This window comes from Trematomus bernacchii, unplaced genomic scaffold (genome assembly GCF_902827165.1).
Source record: "Trematomus bernacchii unplaced genomic scaffold, fTreBer1.1, whole genome shotgun sequence".
Classification (NCBI taxonomy): Eukaryota; Metazoa; Chordata; class Actinopteri; order Perciformes; family Nototheniidae; genus Trematomus; species Trematomus bernacchii.
Window position 1 is genome coordinate 5,538,618 of NW_022987973.1, and position 18,470 is coordinate 5,557,087.

Consider the following 18,470-nt stretch of genomic DNA (forward strand, 5'->3'; position numbering starts at 1 on the left):
AATAGCATGCTTAGTTTACATCCGGAGAGTGTAATCTTTTCTTAATGTTAATAAGGTTGAAGATTTTGCATCATCAAAATCTCCACATAATTTCAAAAACATCAGTGTGCCTACTAAAGCGGAGTTAGAATCTAAATGAATGCTGAAAGTAATTTTAAATTAATTCAGAAAGCAATGAAAGCAGTGCAGTAAGACAAGTTGACCATGAAGTGAAATAAAAGGTATTGTGTATTTCTGCTTAATTGAATCACATTATCAGATTGATTTGAAGCTTGAATTTCATATATGTTTTATTTGTAAGTTGTATTGTAGTTGACTGTAATTTAATATGACTTTACTCGATATTGGCTTGATAATTCATTTATTTTCTAATACTGAATAAAGAATGGTTTCTAATTGGGCGCCAGAAATAGGAAGATTATTAGCGTAGTAAACGAGACGCGCATGTAGGCTATGTGTGAAGAGATGAGTACAAATATAGAAATTAGGTTGACTGAGTCCCTGGAGGCTGTGGGTGTCACACATTGGAGAAGCTGTACCAACACCCAGACAAAATGAATTAGGACTGTTGCCTTAATTTCATCATATTAATTAATATGTTTATTTATAAATAGAGAGTCTAGAGAATTAACTCACATTTTACCAGAAGATACTCCTACCACAGCAGTGAACCTGATGGCACCTGTTTTTTTGTTAAACCAGATTTTGTTTGAACAAAAACTCAGGAGGAAACCAACCCCAGCATTTCCCCTGCAATAATAGCACCAACAGATCCAGGGCACACACAATGATCTTCATGTCTGGGGATTAGCCATTTGTGGAACCAATCATGGTTCCAATCATGGTTCCTGCTGTGCCAAAACCATTCTCTATTTCAAAAAGCCTCTAATGCTGCCGCTTGGCTATGAGAAGCTACGCTAAAAAGCTGTTGGTGAAAAGTAGAAATGTGAATGTTTGATTCAATGATTGTGCTTGTCTGTAAAACTGAGAGATGAAGACATCCCCTGGGCATGATTTGAGCTTGTGTGCTTTCTGCACATTCACTGAACATGAGAAAACAAATTTAAAAGCCAGAGATAAATTAGGTTTTAATAAAACAGCAATGGTATTCATTCCCTACATAAAATAATTTCTCTCCTCCTGGTCTCCAGTGGGTTGGAGTGCCTTAAGAGTGTTGCAATGTTGAGCAAGTTTTAAATTCATCTCTGCGTGTGTCTTATAGCTGCAATCCGGTGAAATGTCCCGAAGTGTTGTATTTCTCAAAGTGGAAGTATCAAATAATTGAGAGAGGCTGTGTGTTGTCCTGCGCATGTGAAGGTCAATGCTCTCATATGTTCACACTTTCTCTCTCTCTCTCTCTCTCTCTCTCTCTCTCTCTCTCTCTCTCTCTCTCTCCTCTCTCTCTCTCTCTCTCTCTCATCTCTCTTCTCTCTCTCTCACTCTCTCTACTCTCTCTCTCTCTCTCTCTCTCTCTCTCCTCGCTTTCTGTTTGGTCTCTGAAGGTGTCATGCTTCACTGCACCCTTGTCACCCATTTCAACATTGCTTGGGTTCCTTTTGGTACCACTGCTCTCTCATCCAATGGGAAGCAAGCTGTTGGCAAGGGAAATTGCTTCTGTGTTTAATTATAGGTTATAAATGGTTGGAAGGAGAGCAGTGTGCTGATGCTAAAAAGATGATGAGGAAGACACTAAATGAATTGAACCACGAGGCTAAAACCATTAAAAAACCTCTAAAGAATGTATACACTGTATATGTATGCTATTTTTGGGCAATTTATTCACAGCTCTGCGGGGATTTAAAACTTTTTAGAAAACTGACTATATCCATTGGGTTAATCTGTTGGACGTCTTTCACACTCTTTGAGATAGAGTTAGTGGGTGTATTACCAATCTCTGGCTTGCTGGAAATACAATCTCTTAATAACACCTTCACATGGCTGAAGCCTGAGAGGATGAAGTGATAATAAAGGGCTCTTTTCACAGCGCTCCCAACAAGGCTGAATTGTGAGGAGGCAGAGTGGTGACTCTCAGCTCCAGAGAGGATAGGCTCTCAGTGTTTTGGCCAGTGAGTCCCCTTGTCAGCACAGGCTTTCAGATGGGTTTAGATAACAGACCTGAATGGTTTCACCTCTCCTACACACAACTAGTTTCACTACATCTGTCATCATTCCCTTTCCGGTTTCCGTGTATGTAGAGTTCACCAGAAAGTCAAACTGTTACTGATAAACACAAACATTGGTACGTGTCATTACACACACATTCACCTGTGTTTGTGTCACAATGAGAATGTGGTGATAGCTTGGCCTCTAGCGCTAGAAGTGAAGGAACATAATCCTCTTTGTCCAAAACTCCCTATTTATCAGTCTCTCCCAATGTCTCGCTCATCTTTACTCTCCTGTCTCTCTGCCAGCAGCCCTTCAGTTCCTTCTGGTTCTCTTTCCACATATTTGCTTTCCAAAATCACTCCATCTAATGTAGCTTTCATCAACGAGGGGTTGAAATATACTCTGGAAGAGCTCAATCAATCCATTACAGTTTTATATCCTGTCATTCAGCTCATTTGCTAATATGACTGATTGATGCTACCTTCTCATCCTGCCTAAAGGACCATACCACCAAGAGGTTTTTGCCGATTCACTCAGAAGTATTTTACAAATAAAGTTGACCATTCTTTAAAGAAATGTGCAAAATGTGGGAAGGATTTACTCGTTTTTATGCAATGGGTGGTTTCTTTTCATTTATTACTTCAGTATGGCATGAAAATAACCTTTAAACCTGCTTCAGACAGGCCTTTTTCAACTGCAGACATTTTGACTTTGTCAGTAAAAAAAAGCACAGGTGTTGCTAATAACATTAACGATGACACCGTCCTGTTTAAGGGAACCAGTAAGCTCTGACAGTGTGACAGTGAGCCAGCATGCAAAGTACTAGGACCCTAAAAATGAAGCAGCTAAAACAAATTCAGACCACATTTGACCACACAATAATTGTTTTGACAAAGAAGGTAAAGTAGAAAAGGTAACGTGATGCAAATGTGTTGTCATAGTTTATCTGTTTTATGCATTGTCACAGTCAAAGTCAACTTTATTGTCAATCTTCCAGTTTGTGTGTACAGACAGAAAGATCGGAATACTGTTTCCCACTATCCCGAATATAAAAACAAATGTATATAAAAATATAAAAACATGCGTGCAAATATGTATAATATATACACACAGTCAAAGACACCTTTTTACATGTGCACACATTAAGACCTAAATAAAAACACAACAATCAATATGTACAAAATAACAGTCACTTCAATATTATGACAATGTACATTAGTTCAAGACTGTCCATAGAATGTGCATTAGTGCAGATTGTTTGGCAAATCTAACATTTCATACTATAATAAAATCAATTAAAAGCAATCTGAACAGTAAAGAAATACACAAAAACATGGGGATGGTATTTTGAAAAAACTTGGCAGTGTGATAGAAGATGAACACAAGATGCAATTTGTCACCCGTCCAGGACATCATCGTGTCGTTTATTACTTTTATTTTTTGTGGCTAATAATGCCAATCAAGCAGCAAATAAAAGCTTTATGGGTACATTGAATATACTCAAATATTGCACCAATGTGATTAAAAATTCCTTTTTATTCTACAGCGAATACAACAATAGACTAAAAATAAATAAAAAAGACTATTTCTTAATAAATATTTTATTCAACTTAATTAGGACTTTACTTAAGTCTAAGCATGCCTTTATATTCTGTTGATGTTTTAAACATTCATACTGAACTTTGCTTATCTATGGCTTTATTAGTGAGTATTTCATTTCTCTGTTTTTGTAATAAAACATGGTATAAACTATTAATATGTATGTCTATTCTCTACTCTACCCTCTCAGGTGGAGACAGTATTTGGTTCTCCCAACATGACGGTGGCTTATCATGTGACCGGAGGGGACATGGTTTACCCTGCCTCTGTTGTGCTGCAAAGCTTGGACTCCTATGGCCGTGATAAGCTGATTTCAGACCTGCGACAGTACCTCCCCATGGTAACAGCCCTGCCCCTCCCTGTTGCATTATGGAGATCCAGCCCGGCCCCTGGCTTCCAGCTGAAAACAGGTCAGCTACTGTTCACTCAGGATGAAAGAAATAATATAAGTCAGACAACAGCTTGAGACATGCGGTTAGTTGTCCCTGCTGCGATTGTGCACTGGAGCCTTTTTTAGAAGAAACTAGGTTTGCAAAGTAATACAAAAATAAATAATGTAATACATCAGAGGAGAATATGACAAAAGTGCATGTCTACTTAGAATTTAGATAAATAATACCTAAAGTAATATATATCATATGCTAAGTGTTCCCAATACACATCCAAATATAGCAATTTGGTTGTAATCTCAAGAATTCTTAAATGTAAGATTTATTTACTTGCTACTGTACAGTTTTCGAGTACATTTGTTTTTATTTTCCAGTGCTGCAGTTTGTGGGAGCAGGCGATGATCCTCGGTCCTGTCGGTTCTCTCAAATGATGGAGCAGAGGCTTGAGAAGGTGTTTTCTGAAGCGCAGGCCAAAGTGCTCAGCACCAACAACAGACTGTCTGTTCAGGTAATGTTGTGTAACAGTGGTGTCGCTCTGTGTTGTGCTAACTGTTACAGTGGCAATGCTGTGATTTGTAATATTATGCCAGTGTTGAACTGCATTAGTACATTGTCCAAGTGTTCGGTGCATTTAAATGGATCAAACGATATGAGTTCTGTCCTGATGTCCCTGATGATCTATTTTCTTTGTACAACACGTATACCATCCAGCAACCCAAACAGAAGTTAAGCTGGAGTCTGATTAATATTATATGCAGCATATTGGCATATTTGTTACTTCAAAAGGTTTGTCCCCTTGCCATGACAGATCAATTTAACTTTGTCGTTTAGGTGATTTGGCAGCTGCATACTGTGTACAATTTCTGCAAAATGGTCCCCTTCAGGCTTTGCTTTTTAAACAAGAGCAGCTTTAAGGGTGAACATTAATTATGTTTAGGGAGGCAATGTTTATATATTTTTTTATAAACTGACACATTAAAGTGCACCCAATATTAAAGCTTAATTGACGGTTATGCATGGAAGAAAAACATAATGCTCCAACATTTTTACACTCTTTCGTACCTTGCCAATTTCCCATTGTGTTACTTCTCTCCTCCTTTTTGCATTTTGTATGAGAAGATTTTTACAAATATTTTAGATTTCATAGTTTAGGTATAACTATGTTTTTCTGCGTCCTCTTCTGACTCGGAGCCTGTACTCCTCCTGTTTTCTTCCAGATGTTGAATGTCTCCCAGGCAGCAGACTCTCCTGCTGTGTCATTGGTCTACACTGTGAAGAACGGGACTGTCTACCTTAATGGCACCGCTGCCTCAAACCTCCTCGGTCAGCTGTCAGCTGAGCTGGTGGGCTACTTCCTGTTCTATCCACCACTTGCAATTGCTGAGCGTAAGTTACAATGTACAATTTCAAAATACATCTGTTAGTCAGGAGTGATTCAGCAGCCTTACAAGAGGAGACACAATACATTGCTCCTGTTGTTTATTGGAACGATTTGTTCTCCAAACACAAAGTAGATTCAACAATAACATTCAAGCTACAGCATAGTTTTAACAAATGAAGTCCCAGGCTACTCCTACAATACAACATGCTACAGTATACTAAATACAAAGAAAAAAAAGACTTGTTCTTAGTTTATTCCTTTTGTCTTTGCTTTTTCCCAAAGCATGCTTATCCCATATCTTCGGTATAGACCTTTGAAAAAGGAACTGATATATATTAATTGTCTTGACTAGTAGAAATCAAGTCCAAGTCCAACGTGATAAACTGTAGTTGATTTAGTGTATTGCAATTACTTATCTTCTTAGTATTATTTTGGATTTATATGTACCCTAGTATTTAAGAAAGTCTATCTAAGCAATGCTAGAACTCAGAATTAAATAGCTAAGCTTGATTGACGTCCAGCTTCTTAGTAATTGGATGTTTGCGACGGTTCTGCTGCTTACACGATCACAGTTGTGTTTTAATGATTGAGTCACTTAAATATAGTTGATGCAGGGACACAACTGAGCCCATGTCTTTCATCTCAGCCTCCTTTAAGGGCATACTTAGCCAAGCTCTCCTTCTTTGGTAGAGTTGTATTCAGAGAAAAACAAATGAAGAGTGGCAGGCAATCAGCAGGAGTCTAAACAGAAATCTTAGTGGAATCCTAACGTATAGCCTTTTTACTGTGTGATATGTAAACCGTTCAATAGAGGGAGTTATAGCAGATGACATCACTTTATTGATCCCTGAACCAGAGATTCACAGTTGTATGCCTTCAGAGTAAATTCAGAATATAGGTTCAGCAAAGGATCTAAGGACCTGCAGCGGATATAGGGATTCAAGCTTTTACACACACAGTTTACTCTCTATGTGTACCTCAAGCCAAAGTGTATTTCTGAGCTTCAACACTATTTTCTTTCGTGTAACACTTCAGTGACTGTGTATTGTGCTCAGACTGCCAAAACTCAGGTAAGGTTAGAAATGTTATGGTCGACAGTGGAAAAATTGTCTTTGGCTTCACCACAAAAGACAAGAAATTACAAGACAGAAAACCGTCAAACATAAGAAGAGAGCTTGGAGTTCAATCATCTGCTTTTAAATACAGTTCAGTAGTCCTATTACAGTAATGAACCTGAAAGCATTCTGTGTAGTCACTGACCGAGGACTATAAACTCTTCCTCTAACCACACTTCACCTCCTCTGTGAACGTTGTGTTTCAGATTATAAGTGCAAAAGGGGCCTCAGTTTCTTGCATAATGAATTTAATATATAACGCTCAAGTGAAAATCTATATAAAGACACATTGGGTCAAAAATACTTAAGAATTTCAGAGGTTTGTGGTTAAGTTTCCTTTCAAGCAGGAACACATCTTGCCTGCTTACTTTTAATGGTTTCTTGCTGGAATATCTCCAGACATTATAGTCAGTTTGACACATCAAAACTTCGGCTACGCAAATTCATGCAGGGTCAAAGCAGAGCACAGCTGGAGTCAGGAATTATGTTAACCTGTATTATCATCTAGCTGATCCCAATCTTGAAAAACCTTAATTGTTCTGTTCTCCTTTGCTAAACCCAATGTTTACACAGGCTAAAGATTGTAACTGGCTGGACCATATTGAGGAGAGTTTAGAACAAACATTTAATGTTCAGTCACGTGCTGTTAAGACTGGAGTATGTTGGATATTATCTGTCTTTCTGGATGTCCTTTTCGAGATGTGAAAGGCTGAGACTGCTACCTTGCTCGATTAGTTGACTCATGCCTAAATGCACAAGGACCTACTGAATGGTTTCAAGTTTCAAGGCTTTTATTGTCATGTGTGCATAGCTACATTGTAGTTATGACAATGAAAATCTGAGGTCACAGGCTCCTCCAACAGTGCAACACAATAACACAGATAAAATAGTACAAGTAAATAAAATAAAATAGAAACAGAATATAATAGAAATAGTGCAGAATAGTCTATATAGAGTAATTGAAATATTGATATATGAGTTGCAAACAGATGAATGTGTATGTTACAAGAACAAATATAGGTGTTGTTTTGCTTGGCCTCTGTTATTTACCTCCTGCAATGGCATACTTAAGGTGCCATATATTCACATGTGATTGAATACAAGCTGAACCCAATGCCTGGTTCTGGCTGTTTCCTCCAAAACATAACTATTCTGGGGTTGCATCCCTTTAATACAGTTTCTGAGGATGCAGTTCCTCATTTAGGATACAACCTCAGCTTCTCTGAGGGCACATTTGGTTGATTCACTGTCTAAATCGAGATGAATAGGATTTCTGCTAGCGAGCATTAAATTAAAACTCACTTTGTGTTGTGATTGAATCAAGTCAGAAAGTGAAGTTACCCACAGGCAGGATGATTCAGTTTGGGAGCAGAGAAAAAGAGAGGGAGGCAACTCAGTCCCGAAAAGGGATTCTAAAAAGAGAGCATAAACTGAAACGGAGAACAATCCAGGAAGACATCAGAGTAAAAGAAAGTATGAAAGAGCTCATGACAGTGACTTTGCTGTTTGTTTTGTAGCCTCAGCATTAGTGGTATTACAGTGTTCGCAGAGGGTGTGAGCATATGCTGGCAGTGGCTGCCTCCTCACTTCAAAGGCAATTATCTCAGTAAATAATGAACAGTGGGGGATTCTCATACCACCTTGGGCTCTGCTCTGACAGAAAAGGCCCGGGAACTCACACCCGGCCTGTTTGTAGCACCAAAGAGTTCCCCGTCGCTCCTGTGGCGCTTGTTTAGGCTGGACGGCTGCGCTCAGCTGTTTCACTTCCCCGCTCAGCTGTTTCACTTCCCCTTTGCCCTTCAAATCTTTCTGTCAAGTGGAATATGAGTAGAGCTCTTTTTATACCATATGCTGATGCAAAAAAGAAATATTCTTTTAATAATGGCTTTCTTTCTATGAATTTGAAGTGATTTCCCCTTCTTGAAATGACCCCAGGCTCTCATCACACAACAGCAGAGGCTCATGGGAAGCCTCTTCACTGACTAATATACCAAATTATCCTAACTTATAGACAATGGTGTACTGAAAGCCCTGCAGCTCTATCCATTAACAATAATAAAGACCTTACCTTTTCTCTCAGCCTGCTCCTCCTTCACCCCTCTCTCCTCTCTCCTGTCATGCCTGAGTGTTCATATCTGTAGAGAGCATGCTTTCACAGGCCAGTGATACATCGTTCCCACTTCACTAGCCTCCAGCACAAGAGCTTAATCAGGCAGGAAATAGATGTAAAAGAACAGAGACAGAGCTCAAGCAGGTGAAAGCTCTCCATGCTTCTGTATTTGTCTGAGATGCAGTGATAATGAGGATGTAAACTGAGATTACAACCACACTGGAACGGTTTCATATGGCAAAGATAACAGTTGCATAATTGTTCTTCAACATTTTAAGACTGATGACTGATTGTGCTATATCGTAGAAAAGCTGCAGCTATTTTGTTGACAAACATCCTAAAGTCAAAAAAAGGCAAATGCACTGCGAAAAAAGGATCTATATATTTAAAGTGGACCTATCATGCTATATTTGAATAATATAGTGTAGGACCATACCTATATAAGGCATATTTATACTTTTTTTTTTTCAAAATACCAAACAGATCATGCATTTTAGCCATGCCTCATTTTGCTCAATTTGACATTTTTTAGATCTGTTTTAGCAAGGGCAGATTCTGTGATGAACAGCACCATCTACTGGCCTGGCATATGTACTACAGCGTCTCCAGCACTTTCGAACGGCAATGGCCGTGGCTGTCTCCTCCTGATTGGTGGAGTTGGCCCAATAGCCGTAGCGCCATCGTCCTGACGTCAGGACAGTGTTCAAATCTGGATCAGTTTTTATCAGATCCGTTGCAGCCCCTTTTTTAGAGATTTGGGTATGGAGGAAAATAGAGAGGGTTGTGTTTTCTGACACTTGGTGAGTTCCCTGGAACACCGGGGACACATATTCATGTATAAAAGACGTACAAAAGTGCATTTTGCATGATAGGTCCCCTTTAACTTTGCTTTAAGTTTCTTTGTCCTATTTTCATTTCCCCTTTATGTCTTTCCATGTTAAGATTAATTTCTGTTTTTCTGTGTTATATAATTTTTGGGCAAATGGTTTTATATAATGGTCTTCTATTTTGCAACAGTAAAAATCTAAAGAGTGAATTTCAATATTGAATGAAAATGTCTCCATAAAATCTAATCCAAGGAAGTTAAAACCTTTTTATTGACGTTTTTGACATAAAGATTCACAATCGATTATTGCTGATGCTGACGGGGGATAATGATTTTTTTTATGTCATTGCAGCACTGGAGTACCACAATCTGAACACCTCTATTGCCACCAGAGACTTCTGGGTAATAACAGGTGTGTATATCATAAAGTCAACTATTCAAACAAAAATATTAATAGACTTATTCTTAGGAAAATTATGTGTTCTGTTGTTGTTTAATGCAAACATTATAATTCTAATGTGCTAATATGTTACATTTTTTATTTTTAACAACTAAAGACCAAATTACACCTGAACCGGGTGTATGTGAAAGAAGTGTGCCTTTGTGAATGTAAAGTGTACTATTTATGGAAACATACTTTACCTTTAACCTAGCAGTGAGATGCCCATGACTCCTGGATTGTCTGCTGTTAATATCTTCTCTGTTGGCTTTGGGAATGATTGCATGCATCCAGCAGCATGAATACATTTTACAATATTGAAGGGCACCCACACTGCTACGCTGTATAATGGATGGGCTTTTCAGATCAGGCTGTTTGGCTCTTAACCCCGCACTTTCTGCGATGAGAGGCCGAGTGAGTCCAAGGTCGTCCCCTGTATAATAGGATTTACCCACACTTAACAACGTGTACATCAAAGGTTATTGCTTTTCAACTGTTGATAAAAGGGAACAAATTAACCCATAAGGACCCACCGTGACACGGGTGTCACATTAACTTTAAATGTTCTGGAAAGTTCCTTATACAGCTTTAGCCTTGTTTTTATCTCATGAAGTCCCTAAGTGACACACACTGAACAGTCTGGTGGGTCCTGGTCCATGTCATGTGATTTTGTGTTCCCATAACAACATGTCCAAGATGTCCATGTGCCAGACTAATACATGTGACAGAACTAGCTACATTTCAAAAGCTTGTTTTTTGTTGCTAAAGGTAAAAGTCAAGCCATTTAAGAATTAAAATACTTACATAACATGTCCTTTATTACATTTAACCTGTTGTGGAAACATGTCTTGATCAAATTGATATGAAACAAATGAGACAAACATCGCTGTGACACTGGTGTCACATCGGGACTTTAACCCTAAACTTTCACAGTAAACCCGGAGTGACATATACGCACAATTAGAAATATGATTATGATCTGTTCCGTTTATTTAGCTGATTAAATTATATTTAGTTAATATATTCTTTATTCTTCAATTAAAAGAATGTTCAAACTAATTTAAACCAAAAAATCATCCTCATTAATTAAGTTTTAAATAGGAGTTATTTTACCATTAAAGCCCATTTCAGATATTTGACACTAGGGGGGGTTACTTGTCAGAAATGTGTTCTAGGTGGTCTATTTAGTCTAAATTATGTTCCCCTTAATTTCCCCAAAAGTAGAAATGGGTCCGGGTTCTTATGGGTAGCCGCATTAGGTGATACTGCTCCAAAACAAGATTCCTGAAAGTACAAGCAGTTTGTTGTAAGCTTATAGATTGTTATACAGTAGCTAATAACTTTTATTAAATATCCACCAAACACAAAGCAACATGAGTTTACCATAAGACCTTACAGCCTGTTGGCAACTGCTACTGGGTTTGGTAGCATAATTATTGTGAAAAGCATCATTATTAATAAAAATGGTAAATGCACTTCACGCTCCTACAGTCTTTACGACCCCTTAAAGCGATTTTACATGTGCAAGTCAGCATTCAACCATTCACACACATTAATAAAGAGGCGGAGGCTTTCATACAATGTGCTACATCCTCAGAGAAACTAACATTCACACACCACTGGCCAACTTGGGGTTAAATATATTGCCCAACAACACATCTGTTGACTGCAGGGTCTTGGAATTGAACCACCAGCATTCCAATTGATAGACAAGAACTTCACGTCAGAGCAACAGTTTTCCCAATTATGGGGAAATGGGAAACGATGAATGCCATATAGAAAAATGTAAAGACATTCAAGTGTGTTTTTGTCTCACACACTTGCATCTCTTCTTTCTTTGTGAAAATCTTTCCTCCCCAATCATTTATTTTCTCTTAACAACCTCTTTCTTTCGTCTCCGTTTGCAGTAATCCAGGATGTGGATAACGCCAGCCTGGAGGGACAGTACCAAAGCTTTGCCAGTCTAATGGAGCAACGTCTGGCTGAGCTGTTTGTGTTGGCCGGGCAGCAGGGCAGCCGCTTCAGACGAGCCACCGCTGTAGGCAGCTACACTGTTCAGGTAAGAAACTGGCACAGCATCCCACAGGGAATGCCAAGTCTGACTTTCACTGAAAAAACTAATAGTCTGAGATGCTCTGGGTTAAAGAGCGAAAATATTCAGATATTTTGCCAGAACGCTTGTTAGTCAGAAAGTCTAATGAACAAATTAGTCCAATAGTTTTATTGGCATATTTCTTACAGTATGAATATTTCATGAGATGTACACTTTGATGCGCAAGCTTGGATGATTACTTGTGGTCAGCCCTTAGTAATTAGGGAGGTTTTCAGCTCATCATCTGCTAATTGCTCATCAAAACAAGCCAGAGGTTGAATGTTTAACCAAACAAGTACTGTGTAAGTCTATGTAGTTATTCCTCCCATGAGACGTTTTACTTTGGTATTTCAATTCTCAAATGAAAATGTTATAACATCAGAATCAGTCATTCAATTACAGCCTTCGTTTCATATGTTTATTTTTTTACTACTAGTACTGAAAGTATTTTCAAGACAATCAGTTTTATCAGTAATACTAACACATAATGGAGGAAAAGAGGAAAAGGGAGAGGGGAAGAGACACAAAGAGGAAAGAAGAAAGGATATTGTGATGTTTTATCATTTCCAGTTTTTCTATTAGTCTGCCAAGCTAATATTGACCTTTTTCCAATCAGATGGTGAGTATCCGTAGGGTGGCGGTGTTGAAGAATCCAGCAGAGATGACCTACTACGTCCAGCACAATGGCGTTCCTTTATCGGGCACGTCTGCTGCCAAGGTCCTGAACACAGTGGATTCTCAGACCATGGCGCTCACCCTGGGCTTCTTTGTCCAGGTGCAAGCAGAACGTAAGCACAGCATCCTTCGAACATTTTCAAGTAGGCAAACAGACAGAAACAAAGACAGACAGACATGCAAACCAAAACACATGACTCATGCTGAGTTTAGAAAGAAGAGCTGATGGTGGGGAGAGGGGAGTAGAAGAAAAGGTTGAGAAAACTCTGTGCTCTCTAATCTCTCTGAAATGCTCCCAGCAAGACACGGTTTGTTTAGGCTGCAGCTCACTGCTAAGAGAAATGAAGAATAATGGTGTAGAGGTGGAGACAGAGCCGGTCAGGAGAGAGGGAACGAAAGAAAGAGTGCACGCTGCATTATTTTATAGATTGTGGCCGACAATAGCTGAATCAGGCGCACTGTATATCAGGTTGAGCTGTACACAGTGTCACTTAGCGTGGGTGTGACGGATGCTCCTGTATGTTATAGCAGGAAAAGTGAGCTTTGTATTATACTTCCAATGAACCAATCAATAGACTTACTGTTTTAGGTCAGATGGATGCCGTGTAATGAAGTGATGCTGGTGAACAGTGTTTTTCTTTTTTCAGCTGTGGTCAAGAACCCTCCTAATAACCTTTGGATAATCGCTGCAGTGCTGGCACCCATTGCCGTAGTAACACTCATTATCATCATCATCACAGCTGTGCTGTGCCGGAAGAATAAAAATGACTTTAAAGCTGATGCCATCGGCAACCTCAATCCCAGAGCTAAGGTAACTCTCTCTCTATGACTTTATAGCTACTTTGTGCAGACTGTGGTTCAGTCTGTGTCAGTGTCTAATGTGAATATGGTCAATGTGCTTGTGACTTTTGTACAGAATGTCTATTGTGTTGTATTTTGTTATCTTAATGATGCCCTCTGTATATCCTGGGTTGTGTTTTTCTGCATTGGGAGAATCCAAGTCATCTTGTGAACAACAAACCCACTATTTAAAAATGGTTTCTCTTGTTTTCAGATGGCGTATCGGAGAGATGTGGGCTATTATCACCAGGTATCTGCCTCTCTGTATATCCTCTAATTACCAATCTGCTTTTTCATGGGCTTAACTGCGTATCAGTGGGATTTGAAAAGTATTATGGAAAGACATAATTTACGATATATTTCGATAAATCGGCTGTGCTGATGAAAACTTAGCATACACGAGCACTTTGGAATAACAAACCCTTCACATTGGGCTTTCATTGGATGAAAGGCTGGTATTGCCTATTCTTCTTACAGTGGTCTCCAGATGTCACATTTAGAAGAGGAAGCTTTACAGAGAATAGTTATAATTGAGATGTTTTTTTCGAGCAGAATGAATGTATGAGTGTTTGTACTGACAGGTGTCTGTGTTGTGTAGAAAGTGAACACTGTTGCATCAACGGTGTCATCACAATGTCTTCATCACAGTTATCTCTGCATCTCCATGTCTGTTGTTTGTTCCTGCTCAGTTTCTCTCTTCACTGTTATACATTATTTTAGAAGAATTCAAAAGCTGTATAACTTTTAACATCCCACTGCTTTATTAGTGGGATTTCAGCAGATTATAAGTAATAAAATCATCTTCATTGAAATGTGAAACATGCTTCAGTCCTACTTTTAGAGCATTTATTCTAAACAACATACTTAAGTCCTGTATAAGTCTCATCAACCACAACAAGGCTTAATTCACCCAGATCATTAAGTACCATTGGGTGGCTTCAGACAACACATAGCATTCTAGGCAGAACATACAGCCATTTCTTTCTAACAAGTAATGGAACAGCTAGAAAGAGTGACTCCTAAAAATGTAAATGAGGCTCTTGCAATGCTTCTTCTGTATTGCTTTCACCATCTGTACGCCAAACCCTTTCATCACACACCCTTGTTAGCGTTTCAACTGTTGATACCAGCCACATTAGCACTTTTAGTTGTGAGAAGACTGGATCCAAAGAAAATCTTTACTCTCTATATGTATGTGTGTATGCTATAGGAAGAGAAAGGATGCATGTTCTTCAGTTGGGGGAGTATCACGTATTGATTTCTCTCCACAGCATGGCTGCATTAAGGCAGTGATGTGTGTCTGACAATTTATGACACTGCAATGAGAGTAGTCCTTAATGTTTCAGTTGGTTTGTGCGTGTGCGTGTGCGTGTGTGTGTGTGTGTGTGTGTGTGTGTGTGTGTGTGTGTGTGTGTGTGTGTGTGTGTGTGTGTGTGTGTGTGTGTGTGTGTGTGTGTGTGTGTGTGTGTGTGTGTGTGTGTGTGTGTGTGTGTGTGTGTGTGTGTGTGTGTGTGTGTGTGTGTGTGTGTGTGTGTGTGTGTGTGTGTGTGTGTGTGTGTGTGTGTGTGTGTGTGTGTGTGTGTGTGTGTGTGTGTGTGTGTGTGTGTGTGTGTGTGTGTGTGTGTGTGCTCTGTTGGTCTTACAGGCACTATAAACATGTTCGCATCCAGTGTTCTCCTTCTCCTTTTTATCCTATAACTTTTGCCTTTACGACTGTATTACTGAGACTGCAGATCTCATCTAATCACTGCCCACTGCATTTATGTGACAATAATTTAGAACTCGATGTAAAAAAGGCCCTAGTTGAATCTGTGCTTATCTATTTTAAGGCTGCACAGTAATTCCAGTTCTGTTACTAAGTCCTCTGGACTCTCTATTTAGCTTGACACTTCTGGTGTTTGAATGTAAAAATGATGTTTCCCCGATCAATGATCAATTAATGTGAATATAGTTATTGGGATAGAAAATAATCATACTTAAAGCTGTCTCTTTTGTCTTTCTCCATTGTTGACACCTGTCCATCAGCCAGTCCAGGGGTTTGACTATGCCAAGCAGCACCTGGGCCAGCAGGGAGGAGATGAGGACGGACTGCCTGCCAGTCAGGATACACTCGTGATGTCTCTACAAATTCGGGACACGCCACTTTCACTAGAAAAGGCACTGCAGCAAGATGGGACCGCCAACAAGAAAAGCCTTTCGTCTGACAAACACAAGAGGTATCATTATATCTACTCACATTCAACTCCTAATGTTGTAATCGGTATCATCACACATTCTAACATTTTATAACCTAGCACATCTTAAAGACAAAATACTGACCGAGAGATAAAAAAATATTATTGGTATAAAAAAGTTTAACCTGAGCGTTGCACAAAGTATTTATCCTCTCCACAGCGGTCATTATAATTCCTGAATCTCCCTTTAAAAGCACGGCTGAGCTGTATATTTTCGCTTAACATTATTTATCTGAGCTGTAATTGTCTTGGTTAAAGTGTAAGCATGTTGGAAGCATGCTACCTCATGAAGATGATAATAAGCTGAATCATCTACATTTATTCAGGCATTTTTAAAGGTTTCCCTTTTAAATCAAACCCAAGCCAAGCAGCCTCCTAAAGGGAAGTACAAATGCTTACAGTATGTGCAGTTATCTCAATAATTGCACCACTGCTGTGCCAGAAAGCTCTTGGGTCGCATAGGCAGAGGCCGGATGATAAAACATGAGGATGCCTCCAGCTCGATTGTCTGTCCTCATTCTACCCCGATGCTGAGTGATGGGCGGTCATTAACAGAGCGCTCTATTTGGGCAGGTTATATTGACCATTTTACTCATCTGACAGTCAGAAGCGCTGTTTCAGAAATTAATTGCCATGTTAAATCATGCTAAATTATTAAATCGAGGATTTACAATCCCCGGTTAAAGGGCGCCATTTCTCAACGCCTTGTGGGATAATGAGATCAAATAAAATGTATGTGACAGAAGAGGGAATCTATAGGCTGGAGGTCCTGCAGTAATGACTTTGGAGATTCCTCAGGCAGCAAAGGCTTTTCATATGTTGTTTATCAAACTAGGGTTTTTTTTTTCAGGTCCTAAGTCACAATTCAGCAGTTTAACCCGTTTTCAATGAGCACATTTGCTAGCATCCCAGGATAAAACAAGCTAGTTCTTTAATTTTCAGTATTTTAAGTATGCAGAGATGCTATCATCATCACACAATAAAATAATGCCAAGATTGACAGACAAGCGAATCATTTAATCAATCAGGTGTAGGCCCACAGTTTTTGTTGACATCTGAGTGAATGTGCAACCTCATATTATAATCCTATTCAAATAGATAGGATTATTCATGTATTTATGTGTAGGATGCTGCTATGCATGTTGGATTCAAACACTTTTAAACACATTCATGCTAGCATGCTGTATACAATCACGTCCAATTTACTCCTTCCTCTCTGAAATCCCTTCATTTGTACCAAGGTCACACATCTGTTAGCCTCTAAACACCAACACAGGATCAAACATATACCTCAATTAATTATTACACATTACACGTCTCTGTTGAGCCTGTGACTGGAGTTAGCTCTCTGCAGCACTGCCTCGACGAGAGCAGGGAGGGCAGCCGTTGTTCCTCTGTCTCTCTTTGCTGTTATCATTTTTACCAGACAATTATGGGATAGACCACGGAGCTTTGATGTCAGCCTCGTGGTCCTCGGAGCTGCTGCTTGATCAGCTCTAATTCCAACTACAGTACAGCGTTTGAAGCTAGTGAAACAAGAATTGGATGAAGCAATTGTTTGTTCAATTAATGGAAGAACTATTTTTTACATTAGACATGCACACACAAGGGTTTTAACACATGCATGACCCATACATAAAGAAGAAGAGACATATTAACTTTAAATAAAACATGTTTATGAATGGAAACGTGCAGGTAAATGTACAAAACACATATAAGGGAGGGAGAGGGGAAGGTGAGGTTGTTTAAGGGAGGGATGACATAACCTGGCTGTGAGCCCAGCTTCCTGAGAGCTCACCGCCTTTTCCTGTTGCTATGGTTACTTGCAGCAATTTGCCGAGCGAGGATGGTTCCGTCATCAGCAACGAATCAGAGAAGCTGAATTCCAGCAGGGGCTTGTCAGTGCTGAAAGTCACAGCACAGCAGAAACTGACAAAGGAGGAGACGCGCAAGAGGGACGGTGAGAGTCACACACTGATGCAAATACAAATGATTTATTCTACCCCGACTTTGCAGACAAGGTCAGAAGTGTCACAAATGCCCCAAAATCTTTTCCCGTTCTCTCCCGCCTGAAACACTTTTCTAGTCCCTCTTTCTCATGCACACAGGTACTCTGAGAGAAATGCACCGCCACTGCAGATTTTTTACAGCCAGAAAGGTATCCACTCAGCAGTAAGCAGAGATGGACCCGATGAATATGCATGAGACAGACACTCTGCTGACATGTTACAGTATGTCAGATTAGCGGATGCTGTGACCATAGACACTGGCAGAAGCACACTTTTCACTAATGCAAGTATTCGGAAATTCAACATTAAGCCACACATCTCGTGCTCTTCTAAGGTGCAGAGCAGTTTAAGTAAAAGCCTTTTTATATTGTAAACTATTCTCCATTTTATTCAGCTGCTGCTAAATGTTCCACATGTGGTGGATGTGAGTTAAGTTAATCGAGATCACATACTTTGCTCGTAAATTCGATAGAGCCTGCTAGATTATGATTTTCTTAATGGCTGGATTTGAATAATTCATCAGCTGAGTTAAGGGGAACTGAAATTAAATCCAGTTTGTCTGATGGCAGATAAAGAATAAAAGTGCAAAGTCAGTTCCTTTCATCTATCACAGAGATGCATTGTCACAACCTTTTGAAGCCAACGCTATCTTTGT

General features: G+C 39.3%; 1 protein-coding gene across 1 annotated transcript in view; it reads left to right on the top strand.

The window, feature by feature from the left end:
* Positions 1–18,470, top strand: part of kiaa1549lb (KIAA1549-like b) — a 62,554-nt gene that overhangs the window by 31,410 nt on the left and 12,674 nt on the right. Inside the window, exons 5-14 of the mRNA XM_034116882.1 lie at positions 3,896–4,115; positions 4,469–4,602; positions 5,312–5,480; positions 9,879–9,938; positions 11,873–12,024; positions 12,674–12,845; positions 13,380–13,543; positions 13,787–13,822; positions 15,598–15,788; positions 17,636–17,766. Of these exons, the coding sequence (XP_033972773.1) occupies positions 3,896–4,115; positions 4,469–4,602; positions 5,312–5,480; positions 9,879–9,938; positions 11,873–12,024; positions 12,674–12,845; positions 13,380–13,543; positions 13,787–13,822; positions 15,598–15,788; positions 17,636–17,766 (1,429 nt within the window). The remainder of the gene's footprint in view (positions 1–3,895; positions 4,116–4,468; positions 4,603–5,311; positions 5,481–9,878; positions 9,939–11,872; positions 12,025–12,673; positions 12,846–13,379; positions 13,544–13,786; positions 13,823–15,597; positions 15,789–17,635; positions 17,767–18,470) is intronic.